The following is a 15240-nucleotide window of genomic DNA, read 5'->3' on the forward strand; positions in this document are numbered from 1 at the left end:
TGTTTATTAAGTGGGAAGGAATCAACAGAGGGAAGGCGCTAGAATTATTGTAGGAGGCTGGAACTAGCGGGAAGCCAGGGCAGCCAGGAGGTGGAATTGGGAAGGGGAGTGTCCCTGGCTGGGAGACCCCCGGGAGAGAGAGAGGTGGCCTGGAGGACTCCTCCAGCGCAGGGAGTCTGTGTTCAGTTGTGTTGGAAGTGAAATCCCTTGCACAGACTTCCCCCGTGTCTATTCAGCAAACTTTTAGCTGACCTTTGGGAGTAATAAGGCTGTAAGAATAGAATGTCTCTCGTCTTTCTTTTTTCATTTTTTATTTCTGAGAGTATTCCCCGTGCCTTGTTCTGAGTCCTAGTTTCACTTTTTGTTCTTACCTCATTTAAAGTTCTTGGCTATTAGGGGTGAAATGAGCAGGGATCTAATGAACGTGTATTTATTACTATCTTTTGTATTAATAACGTTAGCATGCCCCCCCCCCCAGCCATCTCCTATGACAAAAGCTGTAAAAGAAAAGGGAGTAAAATGTATCCCAAACATTGGCTCCCTTATTGAGCAGTGAAAGCTTCCTCGGAGACCACCCCATCCCGCTCCCTTGTGTGACAGAAGGGGACACTGGGGCAGTGGGGCTGGCTTATTGACTTGCCGGGGGTCACACAGCTAGGACGGGCTGTCGCCCCCGGGGCCTTTGGGTTAGGGTTGTTCTGCACAGCAGCTTGTGTTTTATGGAAGGTCAGCAGTCTGATGTTATTGACGGGCGCCCAGGGAGGGCCCTCTGTGCCAGGCAGTGCAGTGGGTACCGAGGTGAAACTGTCCCAGCTCGTAAGGACCTTTGTGGGTGGAGGACCAGCAGAAAACCGGCCGAAGAGCGGTTAAGCCCTTGCTTGTGATTCATGATTTGGGTCGGAGGCTGGATTCGAATCCCTCTCTTCCTGACCTTTTTGGTATAGAAGATGGAAGGCAGAAGAATTTAATTTAAATCTCAGCCTGGAGGCAGGAAGGCCCGGTTCAAAGCTCGACACTCACTAGCCGTGTGACCTGGGCAAGTCGCTTGACCCTAATTGTCTCTTACTCTCCCCCCCAAAATAAAGAAATTGCTGCCCTTCAGACGCCCTGGGGCCGTCCTCTAACTCCCGCTGCCCCCCTCCCCCCGTCAGAAAGAGACTCCTATCCTAGCAGCTTTAGAGCCAGAAAGGGCCTCCGAGGCTCCGGGCCTGCCTTCCGGCCTCAGATGGGGAGGGCAAAGCCAGGAACTGACCCCCTCCCCCCCCCCAGGCCGCAGCCCCCCTCCAGCAGCTCGCTTGTTCTGCTCCCCCAGGTGCACATCGGGCTCCGAGGGTTTGTGAAGGACGCCACATCCGGTTCCGGCCTGGAGAACGCGACCATCTCGGTGGCCGGCATCAACCACAACGTCACGAGCGGAAAAGGCGGCGACTTCTACAGGCTGCTCGTCCCTGGCACTTACAACGTCACGGCGGCCGCCGTCGGGTACGCGCCCGCTCCGAGCCCCGCAGCGCCCCCACCTGTCCGCTTCCTTCCGAAAGGACTCCCTGGGTTGGCTGGCTCTGGCCTAGCCTGCCCCGCCCCCTGGGGAGGGGGAGCTCCCGCGGGTCTTTTTCTGCCCCCCTCTCCGGTCACCCCTCCTGCCACTCCTCCCCCCTCCAGTAGAAGGGCGGGCTGGCACGTCCTCCCTAGCTTTCTGGGGGAGGTGTCTGGAAGAGTGTCCCTGCTCTGTGGGCGGAAGCACTCTCTGCTCCGGGAAGGAGTTTGCCTTTGCCTTGGGCCGCCTCAGTCTGGCTGAGCTCCGTCCCGAGGGCGGGCCCCGGGGCCTGGTTTCCCTCCCCCGAGCCTGGCCTGTTCTTTGCTTGGAGAAGGCTGGTGGGAGGGGGCAGGGTGGCGCAGGGGATGGAGCGGGATCCGAGTTCAAATCCAGCCTTGATCGCTGCGTGACTGGGCCAGTCATTTAATTCCATTGCCTTGCCGGTTGAATTGAGTGGGGACTTGGGGGCGGGCTGAGAAGGGCCGTTCTGCCGGGGACGCGGCGCTGCTGGGGCGAAATGCAGAACCTGCCCCTCTGCTGGGAATGCTTCTGGAAGCTGCTTGTGCTCAGCTTCGGCTCCAGCCTCCTCCTTGGTAACAGCCGCAGCCCGATGTGAGTGGGCAGAGCGCCCCCTCTGAGTGGCCCGGCTTCCCTGGCTCCCCGAGCTGGGCCCGGGAAGGGGGAGGGAGCCCGAGGAGGCGGGCGCTGCCATCCCCGTTTACAGGCGAGGAAACTGAGGCACACGGGCTCTGAGGCAGGATTTGAATTCAGGTCTCCCTGATCTCGGCGCCACCTCCTGGTTCTGGCCCAGATTGTTTAGTAGCGGCAGAGCTCGCAGGGTCAGCTTCCAGAGGCAGGGATGGTTCGTGTTGGCCTTAGTACCTGGCACACAGTAGGCGCTTCATAGCATCGGGAATCAATAGAGTTTGATTAAGCTTTTAACATCAAACCCTCGCTCGGGAGCCGGGAGGGCGTGGAGGTGAAGGGGCTTGTCGGGATGGCGGGAAGTCAGAGGGGGACGTTTGAAGCCTCCGAGGTCCCCGGCAGCCCCCTTCCTTTGTCCCCGCCTGCTTGTCAGGGCTTGCCCTCCAGGAGCTCTGTCTGAGGCCTCTCTGCTTTCTAGTCTTTTCTTTGGGAAGGGTCCCCGCAGCGCCCCCTACCGATGCTAGGAGCAGCCTCTGGAGCCCTTGGTCTGGAGCGGGGCCTGTGCTTCCAGAAGGGTCCGGAGTGGGCTCTGCGCCCCGGGTCTTAGCTTTTGTTTCGCCCCGAGCCCCTTGGCAGAGACTGGTGAAGTCCAAGGACTTTTTTTTTTTTTTTTTTTGGAACAATGCTTTCAAATGCAAAAATGCAACACACAGGACTGTAAAGGGGGACAGTTAGACTGAACCATGTGCTGGTGACAGGCCCCAGAGGCCCCCTCCCCCTAACGTCCTCTGTGTTCTCCCGGGCTCACAGGTACATGCCCATGACGGTCAGTAACGTAGCGGTGCAGGAAGGCCCGGCCACGGAGGTGAACTTCCTGCTGCGGCCCACCGTGGCCGTGTCCGTGGCGCCCCAGACGGAGGCGCCCACCGTGGCCCCCGCCCCCGGCACCCCCGAGACTCCCCCCGCCCACCAGCCCATCCAGCCCCAAGACTTTCACCACCACCATTTCCCGGACATGGAGATTTTCCTGAGGAGGTTTGCCAACGAGTACCCCAACATCACCCGGCTGTACTCGTTGGGGAAATCTGTGGAGTCAAGGGAGCTTTACGTCATGGAGATATCGGACAACCCGGGCGTCCACGAGCCAGGTAAGAGGCGGGCGCGGTCCTCACAGCCAGCAGGGGAAACGGAGGCTCCCGGTGATTAGTGACTGCCCATTTGGCACGCGTAGGAAGTGCCAGGGGCAGGATCTGAATCCGGCCCCTACAGGCATTGCTGACCCCCCCCCCCCACCGGCTGCTGTGTATCTCCTGGTGTTCTGTATAGCACCCGAGAGACAGGGCGGCTCAGTGAAGGGCGCCTCCAGTGCAGTGGCTGGCTCTGGGACGGGGCGGCTTAACCCCTCCGTCGCCTAATTCCCTTAGCCTGAGCTAGAGGAGCGTGCTGGCCTTCCTCACAGTCTGTCCGAACGTAGGCACCTACGCGGCTCGAGAGTTCTAGATCCAGCTTGTGTTCCTGTCTCTGTCCACGTGTGTTACTTGTGTCTGTCCGTGCGTCTCTGCTAGTTAGTGCGTGCCGGTGCAGATCTCCCCCGTGTGCCGTCGCCCACGTGCTGCACGGCGCAGGCGCTCCGTTAGTGGCACGCGCCCCCAGCTCCCCATGGAGACGCCGCGCGTTAAACACTCCATGTGTGCTATTACGCGGCTTCCCTCCCGGCAAAAAACACGGCTGCTCTCTCCTGCTCCGGTTGTACAGCTGCCGTCTGCAAATAGTGTCATCTGTGTCTGTGTATAGCATCCTCAGTCGTGGCCGCTGTATGTATGTGTGCATGTGTGTTTGTATATATACATATAAACACACATACACATAAACACATGTAAGTGGAGCAGAGAGAAGGGATGAGAACTTTCTTTTGACTGGAGGGAAATAAAGCCCCTTAATATTCATTGGGAGTTTGATTTAATAAGCCACATGTCTCTAGTGTGAAATTAGATTTTTATGGCTAAATATTAGTTCAATGTGGAATTTTTATTGAGATTGCTTTCCACATCTATGGAAAGGCTGTTTTACAGAGAAATTGTGTTTGATAAAGAATAAAAATCATCAGATACCACCTCCCACCCTATCCCTTCCCCTCAAAGATAATAATATGATTTTGGAGAATAATAGTGTTAATATTTTTTAAATATTTAGGATGACTAAGAGCACTGAACAAATCTTTAATTCTCAAGAACCAATGAAAACAGATTCATATGGAAATATTGCATTTTTGGTCTCCAGGTGAACCAGAATTTAAATACATTGGGAATATGCATGGGAATGAAGTCGTGGGCAGAGAACTGCTGCTGAACCTCATAGAATTCCTCTGCAAAAACTTTGGGACGGACCCAGAGGTGACTGAACTGGTCCGTAACACCAGGATCCACCTGATGCCCTCCATGAACCCGGATGGCTACGAGAAATCTCTGGAAGGTAATGGGGAGAGACGGAGACAGAGACACAGAAAGTGATAGACAAGAGACAGAGAGAGAGTGAGAATGTGTGTGTGTGTGTGTGTGTGTGTGTGTGTGTGTGTGTGTGTGTGTGTGTGTTTGGCCTGGTTGGATGCCCTTTTGCATCCCCTGTATTCCTGATTGTTTCATCCATTCAGGCGACCACTGACCTTATGTTTCAGGGGAACAGAATTTTTTTTGTCCAGCTAATGGTTCATGTTACAATGGCATTCAAATGGGCTTTTCCACTCTGCTGATGTTTGCTCAAAGGCTACCTGGAGGATGTATGTGTTTCTGCCAAAGACTTTGGAACCTGATGAGCTTTGTTACTACACACACACACACACACACACACACAGACACACAGTATATACTATAAATGTATACATATTTATGCACACACCCCCTCTAGATATCCATATTATGTGTGTATATGTATATGTGTGTGTGTGTGTGTGTGTATAAAACATGTATTTTTCCCCTTTCATTTTTCACTGTTGCAGTTGCTGTATAAATTGTTCCCCACTTCCCCTGGTCAGATGAATCTTCCCAGATTTCTCTGAAGCCATCCCTTTCATCATTTCTTATGGCAGAAAAATATTCCATTACATTTATTTCCATAACTGGTTCAGCCATTCCCCACTGTCTGGGGACCTCTTTTGTTTCCAGTTCTTTATTGACACAAAATATGCTGGAAATAGAAATAGGTTTGTATCCACGGTGTCCTTTCCTTCTTTCTTTGGTCTCTTTCGGGAAGGGGCTTCGTCTAGCCGGAGCTCTTGCCAGACAGTCTTGGAGTGTGCAGGTTAGGAATGGTTCATCCGCAAAGTCATCAGAACATTATCTCGAGCCAGTGGTTGTATGGCTGCGACAGTCTGCCTGGATTATTTGTAATTAAGCAGTAGCTTGTTATAACTTGTGTAACTGAGTTTTTGTGCCCTTTAAAGTGTGTATCAAGAAGATGGGATTGTTAGATCATAGATTCAGTTCCAGAAGGGCCCTTAGAGGCCCACTTGCCTGCAGATTTGCAGCCAGGGAGTATCTAAGGATAGATTTGAACTCGGATTTCTTAACTCTGAACTCTCTGAGGGTAAGAGAGCTTTGGAAGAGGGGTCCGTCTTAATCCGACCAAGGCACTGCACTTGTCCTGATCTGTGGTGGTGTCCAGTTGCCCCTGTCTGCAGGGGGCACTGGCCGGAGCCCAGCAAAGCCTCGTTAGTGCAGCGGGCAGCACCAGGAGTGCAGGGGTCCCAGAGGCCCTGAGGCTGCGGCCCTGGCTTGGAAGCCCTTGGCTCCTTCCCCTGGCCAATCCCATCTGTTTGCTCATATGTAACTTTTTGGCTTTGGGCGGTGACTTGTTAGGTCCCTTTCCTCTTTGATCTGTGGAGTCCGAAGATACTTGTGAGGGCTTTAACCCTCCCTGACACGTAGTTGTTGGTGTGCTTAAATGCTCATAAAATCCTGATAAGGATCAGATGCGAATGTATGTAAAAGTGCTTTTGCAGCCCATAAAACACTCCACAAATGCCAGCTGTGATGCTTATCTCCTAAGGAAGCAAAGTGAATAGCAGCAAGCCTGTGATCTGGAAGCCCTCAATTTGTCTGGGAGTAGGTATGTTTGGGACAGGTGCTGCAGATGGACAGGACTTGAGTAGGAAGAAGCCAGCAGAGGTAATAGATGGGCAGCCATGGACAGGCTGACTGGATTACATTTGAGAAATTAATTACATGAGGTTTTAAAAAAGTTTTATTTACTAGGAATATCTTATGGTTTTATATACAGCTCAATTTCCCATCTCCCCCACCCCTGCCTCCCCTCAAGAGCCATCCCTTATAACAAAGATTTTTTTTAAATAGAAAAAAGACTTGGTGTAGTTCATTTCTGACATCAGTACTCTCCTACCAGTGTGAGTGCTAATGAATGCAGAATGAAAATGAAAGCCCAAAGAAAGACTGAAGGATGAATGGTGAGGAGAGGGGGTCTGCAGTTGGTCCAAGGGGGAGGGAAAACAGCTAGAAAAGGGCTGGTAGGTAGGCTGGTCCAGAAGGAGGAATAAAAGAGAACTGGTAATGATAAATGGTAATAAGAAGAGCTGACATTTACATAGCTCAGTAAGACCTAAAAGCTATTGTACATCCGTTATCTCATTCATTTGGCACTCACAATAACCATTTGAGGTTAGGAACCATGATTATCCCCAATTTATGGAGGAGAAGATGAAAAGTGAGTCGCTTTTGGTTGAGAGGGAGTAGCTGAACCTCCCTCAAGGTTACGCTTTTGAGTTTTCACCCAAGGCTAAACCTGAGTAAGTGATTTATTTACCCAGAGATGAACAGGTAGGAAATGTCGGGGCGCTGCCCAGCCTGTATCTGCCTCCTGCTCAAGTCCATCAGGTACCTCTGGATGTTCAAGTTGGTCATTGTTGCTTCTCCTTCGTTCTTGAAAAGGACCATGACTCAGGGAGGGGATGCCAGGAGATACCAGTGATGAGGGAGGGAGGGCTGGGCACAGAAGCAGACAGTGGCTCTCTTGGTGTTGGGCAGACCCCACAGAGTGCTGGAACTCTATCTTCCCAGAAATCAGCAGGAGTCAGGATCACTAAATGTCTTTATTCTAGATCTTTTCCGTTGCCTCCAACGCCAGGTCACGAGTGCGAGAGAGTGTGAGTTCCACCACCCAAGTTTCTCTTCCTCCTCCCACACAAGTCACTTCCCCCTCTTTGTCCCACCAATCAAGTCAGCACAGAACAGCTGGGGAGAGTCAACCTTCAAACAAGTTAATAGGGAACTGTCCAATTGGCAATTAGTCTCACGTGCTTCATTATCCAAGTGCGTTGCTCAGTTCTAGCCCTTTACATCTCCCGCTTTCTTTTGTTTTAGACCACAGGTGATCGCGCCATCCCTGACTTTTCAGGGAGGTGAGAACCCCAAAAAGGAGGTGATCACGCCCCCCCCTGACTTCTCAGGAGGGGAGATGAAAGCACTAAAAAGGAGATAATCACACCCTCCCTGACATCTCAGGAAGGGAGATGAAAAGCACCAAAGAGAAGTGGGGATTTGCTAGCGGGTTTCAGGATTGAAGGGCCTTATTAGAGACAAGTATGCACAAACCCATCAGCATGGGAGTTATTACACAAGCACATAGCAATAACGCAGAGGCTGTTAGTGGTGACTCTCCCCACAGTCAGTGCAGACTCGATGTGGTGTAACAAACAGGAATTGTACCTGCAAGTAGTGATATAACAAACAATATAAATCAACATGGTATTGTAAGAGATTTCCAGAAGTCCTAGAAGGAGGGTATGTAAACACCAGTCACACATACATGCCTTCTTCAGCAAAGGACAGTGGTCAAAGGTACTCTGGTGGGTCTAGGACAGACTAGTAATTGTAACTGCCAAGAGAGCACGTTACAACAGAGGATTGTCTGGAAGTGGGGATGAGACACCTTGGATGCCATGGGGACTTTACCTCATGGAATACAACCATACTGTGTGTGTGTGTGTGTGTGTGTGTGTGTGTGTCTTTTTTTCTGTCTCTCTGTCTCTTTCTCTGTCTCTCTCTGTGTCTCTGTCTCTTGCTCTCTCTTGCATCATGTTTAAAAAAAGAAAGGGCAAAGACACACGTCTGGTCAGATTTCCCTTTCCATGTGCACTGGCTTAGCCGCGAGATGCACTCCCACCAGTCCCAACCCCAGCTCTTTTGCCCAACAGGAGACTCCTTCAGCGTGGTCGGCCGAAACAACAGCAACAACTTCGATCTGAACCGGAATTTCCCAGACCAGTTCTTCCAGATCACAGACCCTGTGCAGCCTGAGACCACGGCTGTCATGAGCTGGCTGAAGACCTATCCGTTTGTGCTCTCCGCCAACCTGCATGGAGGTATGGGCCGGGGCGAGAGGGCTCAGAACCCAGAAGCCAAGGCCATGGTAGTTAGTGTTTTGTTCCCAATGCTTTGTGTGTTTTTGATGCTGTGGGTGATGGGTGTGTCTGCTCCCCATGGCCCACCACTGTTCAACCCCTTCGCCGCATCAGGCTTAGGGTTTTGGAGCTGGCGGAACCTCTCATTGGACATCTAGTCCAGCCCCAAAAATTTGACAGGTTAGGATGAAAGAGTTTGCCAAAGGTCAGGTGGAAATGAGTCCCTGAGGCGGGATCCAAATCCAGAGCCTCCCACTGTAGAGCCCAGACTCACTTGGTGTGGCTGTCAGACCTGGCCCAGGACCACAGGTGTGAAGGGTGTCAGGGCCATCTTCGCCCAGAGGGCACATTTGCCTCCCACTGAAGGGTGTCCTCGCACTATCTGAGGACCCAGATAGTCTCTCTCTCTCTCTGGGCAGTGGTGTTCTGATTGGGGACACAGAAAAGAAAGGGCAGCTGGAAATGGGGGAAACGGCCGTGCCCCTCAAACAGTGTCCCAAGGATTAACTGGCTGCGCCCCTTAAACAGTGTCCCAGGGATTGACCGGCCAGACAGAAGGGCCATAAGGCAGAGGATCAAGTCTGCAGTCGAGGCCTCAGAGGCCAGATGATCTAGAGTAACTAACTCCCACTTTATAGAGATAAAACCCCAGGGAAAGCTACTGATAGCCGGCATCAGACACAGGACTCGAACCCAGGGCTTTTGTGCAGGTTTGATCGCAACCCTTTTGTCCTCCAGACCTTTTACTGGCTGTAAATTCCACAAGGACAGGCAGGTCTTCTGTTTTCATCCTGGCAGGGTCAGGGTATCCCTACCCCCTTTTCTCTCCTCTCTCCTCCCCCTACTCAGTTGAACTAGGTGAAAAGATTCCCAGATTTAGAGTCATGGGACCTGGATTCCAATGCTACCTTTGTCATTTGATGCCTCTTCTTGCCTTGGGCGAATCACTTTCAGAACCTTTGTAAAATAAAGGGACTGATCAGATGACCTAGAAGGTCCTTTCCCTTGCTAGGACTAGGATCCAGTGGTTCCATCATAGCCGCTCCCTTAAATTCTTTAACTTATTGAAAGCAGCAATGTGGGTAGTTATATGTAATATATAATATAGTGTTTGTTAAGCAATATTATTATATATTATTATCATTTTTATATTATAAAGCAGCATTCTTCAGCTTATTAAGCAAAATTATCATTAGCATTATATGTGTAGATATTAAGCAATATTGTATTAATATGTAGGTTATTAGTATTGGTATTATATTATTAAGCAGTATTTTAGCTTATTATTAAATAATAGTAATATACATAGTAGTAATATTATATTTATTATCTTATTAAGAAGTATTTTATGTAATATATAATTAGTATTATACAGTATTCTTCAGCTTATTATACATCAATATTATCATTACATTAGTATTACCTATTAGTATATATTATATTATTAAGAATTATTGTTTTATTAGTACATGTTAGTATTGTTATATTATTATTAAGCAGTATTTTTTGGCTTATTAAACAGTATTATTAATATATAATTACATTATTGAGCAGTATTCATTTTATTAAGCGCTATTGTCATCATCATTATGTAAGTATGTATTATTAAGCAGTATTATTGTATTAGTATATTATTTGCATTCTTACTAAGCTTATTAAATAGTATTAGCAATGATATGGATTTTTATCAAGTAATATTTTAGTATACATTATTAGGAAATAGTCTTCATCTTATTAAGCAATATTATATTAATAGATCTTATATAATATTACTATTATTATTACAATTAATCTTCAACTTTTACATGGCTAATGTTCCTACAACATGATGCAGAAGTTAAAAATGTGAATGTTGATTAAACCTATTCATCTTTAAACCTATGGGATAAAGATAGGTTCCTGTGATTACCAAAAGTTATAATCTTTCACTAGAGATTGCTGAACGTATACTTTTCTGCATACAGTTCTTTACAGCAAAACATTAATTCTTATAATGCACACTTTTCCTAACACAGTAGCCGTGAAGTGTAACACCTAGAATATAGTACAAAAAATAAAACTTGTAACATTCAAAACATTTTTTCTCTAGTAATTCCCTACAATTCTGTGACCTTTTGTGCTAACATCTCAATGGAAAAAAAAATCAAAACATTGATTTCAGATAATATTCCCTTTTCATAGCACATGAAACATATAACATGTGACTAATAACAAATTATTTATTTGTTATCAAATTCGCAGCCAACAGCAGCTGCAGACATTCTCATGTGAAGTTTATCTAACACCTTTACTTTTTCACTAAGCCACACTTTCTACTCTTGGGCTCGGGGCCCAAAGGACTTGTTCTGCGCTTTAGGAGCATAATTGCAGCACGAAACTTGAGTTTTAAAGGTAAACAGTAGAAATGTTCCGTGAATACTGAAGGAACTTTTTTATCATGTTAGACTGAACAAGACCAGAGAGGTACCTAAACTTATGCCAGCCTCTCTACAAACTTGCACATTTCTCATTTCTCATTTTTTTTCTGTTGTGTAAAGTGACAAATGAAAGTGAAAATGAATTTATTAATAATGTCACAAATGCTTAAAAGTCTCAAAAGTTAAAGTTGTGAATGTTGAAGATTAAATGTGTATTAGTATTATTAACTAGCATTCTGAAGCTTATTACTAAGCAGTGGTATCAGTATATTGGTATACATTATATTATTAAATAATATTATTAATTATTATAATTATGTATAATATATTATATATAATAATTAAATCATTATTTAACAATATTATGTTTGCATATATTAATAGCATTATTATTATATTCTTAAGCAGAATCATCATTATTATATATTAGTAAATATTATGACAAATATGTATTATTATTAAGCGGTTTTATTTTCCTAAACTTATTCTTAAATCTAAGCGGTGCTGCCAGACCCCCAGCTAAGAAATAGTGTGATGGAAGGAGGGGGAAGGTTTTCAAAATAAGCAGGTCAGTGAAAGGACATAAACTATGTAGAGAAGGGAAAACTGATTAGAGATCTGACCTGTTAGGTCCAGGAGACTTAGAAAGATGCAAACTTTGAAGTGTCCATCAGGGAGCAGTCAGAGTGACTCCATGAACACCTTTTATACAGCTGAGGTTGCTGGAGTTCTGAGAACAGCTGCAGGTCATGAAAGTGTTGGGCACTTCTTTCATGGAGATGGTTTCTAGAGTAGCTTTTAGGAAACCTTTCCTGCATGAGTGAAGGATCAACTGATGGCTTCCTGGGTGCCAGGCAATGCTGCAGACTCTGAGGTTTTCAAAGAGAAACAGTCCCTGCTCTTAGCTGAGACTCTATAGGAAAGGCCCCACATTGCGGGGAGAGCTGCCAAGTAAAGCAAGTTTTGAAGGACTGGGAGTGGGGACCCACAGGCTGCAGACAAGCTCAAGCAGATGAAAAAAGTACCTTCCAGGAGAAGTGGAGGGAGCCTGCCTTAGCAAGGCCCAGAATTAGGGGCCAGGGGCTTTTCCTAGGTCCCAAGGACATCCCTCCCTCCCTTCTAACAGTGATCATCCCTTAATCCCTTTGATGAGTCCATCTAGCCTTTGTTAAGGGTCCCTAGGTGCCAGATACCATGTCACCCTGGCTAAAACTTGGCTCCCTGAGATCTGGGTCCTGGCACATATTCATCAACTTGACCATACCAGGTCTCACTGCTGGAAGTCTGACTTCCTGGAATGACCAGTCCACAGAGAGATGATGCAGAGCCCTGGTGGGATTTTGGCTCTTTGAGCGCCTCTGGTGGGAGGAAGCTCCTTTTTACACCAGTGGGGTTTAGTTTATGGTGCCATTCATTTTTGGTGTTCCTTGTAGGTTCTTTGGTTGTGAACTACCCCTTTGATGATGATGAGCAGGGAGTTACCGCTTACAGCAAATCTCCAGATGATGCCGTGTTCCAACATCTGGCCCTTTCTTATTCCAAGGTGGGTTGGGTTTCCATCATAAGAAAAGGGGCATTGTAGAGTTTAGTTTCCAGATTTTAAAAATTGTATCCTTTGTTTAAAAAGACATAAAACCATAGAAGTAGAGGTAGAAGGGATCTCCCAGCTCTAGACCAGCCCATTTTACAGATGAGGAAACTGAGGCTCAGGGAGAGGGAATAACTTTTGGGGTCACAGAGGGAATAAGGGGAAGTGCCAGGATTTGAACCTATGAAATCTGACTCCAAATTAAGTGCTTTCTCCCCTACCATCATGGTCTGCTAACAAGGAAGGCCAAGCCAAATCATCATATGTACTAATCAAATGTCTTTGGTTTCTTCCAGGAAAATTCTGAGATGTATCAGGGCAACTCCTGCAAGGACCTGTATCCTGATGAGCATTTTTCCCATGGCATAACCAATGGAGCCAACTGGTACAGTGTCCCAGGTAGAACCCACTTAAATGATCATCATGATTAAGAATTGCTAATAACAGCTAACACAGAGAGCTTTTTACACCTTATCTCACTTGACCCTTTAAAAAAATTGGGTTTAAAGGTGTTGTTCTCATCCCCCAATTTTACAAAATTGGATGGGTGATGAGTCGGAATTGAAGGTTTGTGTCCCCAAACTAAGGATTCCCTAGAGCCTCTGGAATGGAGAATTAGTTGCTTACCTTCTGGGTGGTGGATTCTAACTCTTCTGACTCTTTCTTCTCCAGGCGGGATGCAAGACTGGAATTATCTCAACACCAATTGCTTTGAAGTGACAATTGAATTGAGTTGTATCAAATATCCTTTCGAGAAGGATTTGCCCAAGTACTGGGAACAGAACCGTAGGTCTCTGATCCAGTTCATGAAGCAGGTATGTATTTCAGAGCCTGAAGGATGTAATTTCACCTGTGAGTGTGATATTTAGATGTTTTATGGAAGGTTTTTAAAAATAATGTTTCTTCCTTATTGTGAAATTGACCTTAATTTATAGCTTACTCTCTGTTGATAAAATTGTTGTGTTTTTTTTTTTTTTCAATTTAGTTAAGAATCTGTTTCTTATGCTTCTATATTCACGGCCTTACACCAGGTTCTGGGAGTATAAAGACAAAAAAAAAAAAAATTCCCTTCCCTGCTTACATTCTGCTTGTATTCTTACATTTGACCATCTAATGGTGGGTCTGTTTTAAAAGTTCAGAATGTGATGACAATGCTTAAAATAAAGCTGGAATTTGCTGTAACCATTATGACCAAACACATTCTCCCCTCAGTAATTGACTAAAAGTATAAAAACCTTTCAGGGTCTGCACACAACAGTATTGTAGAGTCCACTGCCATGGTAAGATCCATCAGAGGAAAGATGAGGTTATCATGGGACATCCCTAGTGGCCAATGTCAGGCACCTGCCTGGCACAATGGATTCAAGGAGGGGTCTGAAGAAAGGCCTTGGGAAGGGACAATAACATCCAGCTGGCGGATAAAGTCCTTGGTAGGAAACTGAAATACCCCATGCCCATTTAGAGACAGCAGCAACAAAAAGGGGCTGTGGAGGAGAATCTCAAAAACAACAGCCTGTCACGTTCCAGATTGCTGTAAACTGAACATGGAAAACCAAAGCTAGAAGCTTAAAGCACTAGAGGAAGTTAGAGCAGTACCAAGGATGTCTAATTTGACCTCAGTCAAAAGTTTGACTTGAGAGGTTTCAGAAATGTCTCGCCCCCCTCAAAAAATTGCAGAGGAGAGAGAGATTTGAAAGGAAAAAATGCAGAGAATTTCTTAATGGATGCAGAAAGCACAACACAATGAAAATGTACATGAGATCAAATAAGAAACAAGAAGTTTGCAAGTTGTTTTAAAAGTAATGAGTCCAGGAGAACCTGAGTTCAAATCTGGCTTCAGACACTTAGCATTTCCTGGCTATGTGACCCTGGGCAAGTCACTTAATCCCATTTGCCTCAGCAAAAAACCCCCCAAAACAAAACAAAACAAAACAAAAAAATAATGAGTGAATGTTTGACAGAACAGTTATGTCAAAGTGATAGACTGATGCTGGAACTCTGTCTTCCCAGAAATCAGCTGGAGTCAGGCTAATCAAAAGTCTTTATTCTTGGTCTCTTGAGCTTGCTGTCAGGAGATTAGATCTAGTAAACTCCACACCACCTTCCTCTCTCCCCACCACCTTCCTCTCTCCCCACCACCAGGAGAATGCCGCAATTTCCTCCTCCTACTCCACCCACACCCATCACTTCCCCCTCTTTGTCCCACCAATCAAGTCAGCACAGAACAGCTGGGGAGGGTCAACCTTCAATCATGTTAATAGAGAACCGTCCAATTGGCAGTTGCACTTGGATAATGGAGCATGTGAGTCTGTTTGCTCAGTTCTAGCCCTTTACAGACTGAGAATTCTGGAAAGCAGTGGAGCCTGTTAATAAACTGCATCATTATTGGCTCAAATGCTCTCCGAAGATTAAAACTGTGGAATGGACTGCTGACTAATCAGTTGACTTTGTCCAGGTTCATCGCGGCGTCAGAGGATTTGTCCTGGATGCCACAGACGGTCGAGGCATCCTAAACGCCACCATCAGTGTGGCCAACATCAACCATCCGGTCACCTCCTACAAAAATGGCGATTACTGGCGCCTCCTGGTTCCAGGAACTTACAAAATCACAGCTTCAGCCCGAGGGTGAGTGAGTGAGTGGACT

The 15240-nt window shown here is 46.7% G+C and overlaps 1 protein-coding gene across 2 annotated transcripts in view; it reads left to right on the top strand.

The window, feature by feature from the left end:
• CPD (carboxypeptidase D) overlaps positions 1–15240 on the top strand; it is a 155692-nt gene that overhangs the window by 123745 nt on the left and 16707 nt on the right. For both annotated transcript variants that reach the window (XM_074263791.1, XM_074263790.1), the window contains 8 exons: positions 1313–1482; positions 2990–3327; positions 4460–4651; positions 8385–8552; positions 12442–12551; positions 12893–12995; positions 13269–13411; positions 15052–15221. In XM_074263791.1, coding sequence (XP_074119892.1) covers positions 1313–1482; positions 2990–3327; positions 4460–4651; positions 8385–8552; positions 12442–12551; positions 12893–12995; positions 13269–13411; positions 15052–15221 — 1394 coding nt within the window. The remainder of the gene's footprint in view (positions 1–1312; positions 1483–2989; positions 3328–4459; positions 4652–8384; positions 8553–12441; positions 12552–12892; positions 12996–13268; positions 13412–15051; positions 15222–15240) is intronic.

This window comes from Sminthopsis crassicaudata, chromosome 4 (genome assembly GCF_048593235.1).
Source record: "Sminthopsis crassicaudata isolate SCR6 chromosome 4, ASM4859323v1, whole genome shotgun sequence".
Lineage (NCBI taxonomy): Eukaryota > Metazoa > Chordata > Mammalia > Dasyuromorphia > Dasyuridae > Sminthopsis > Sminthopsis crassicaudata.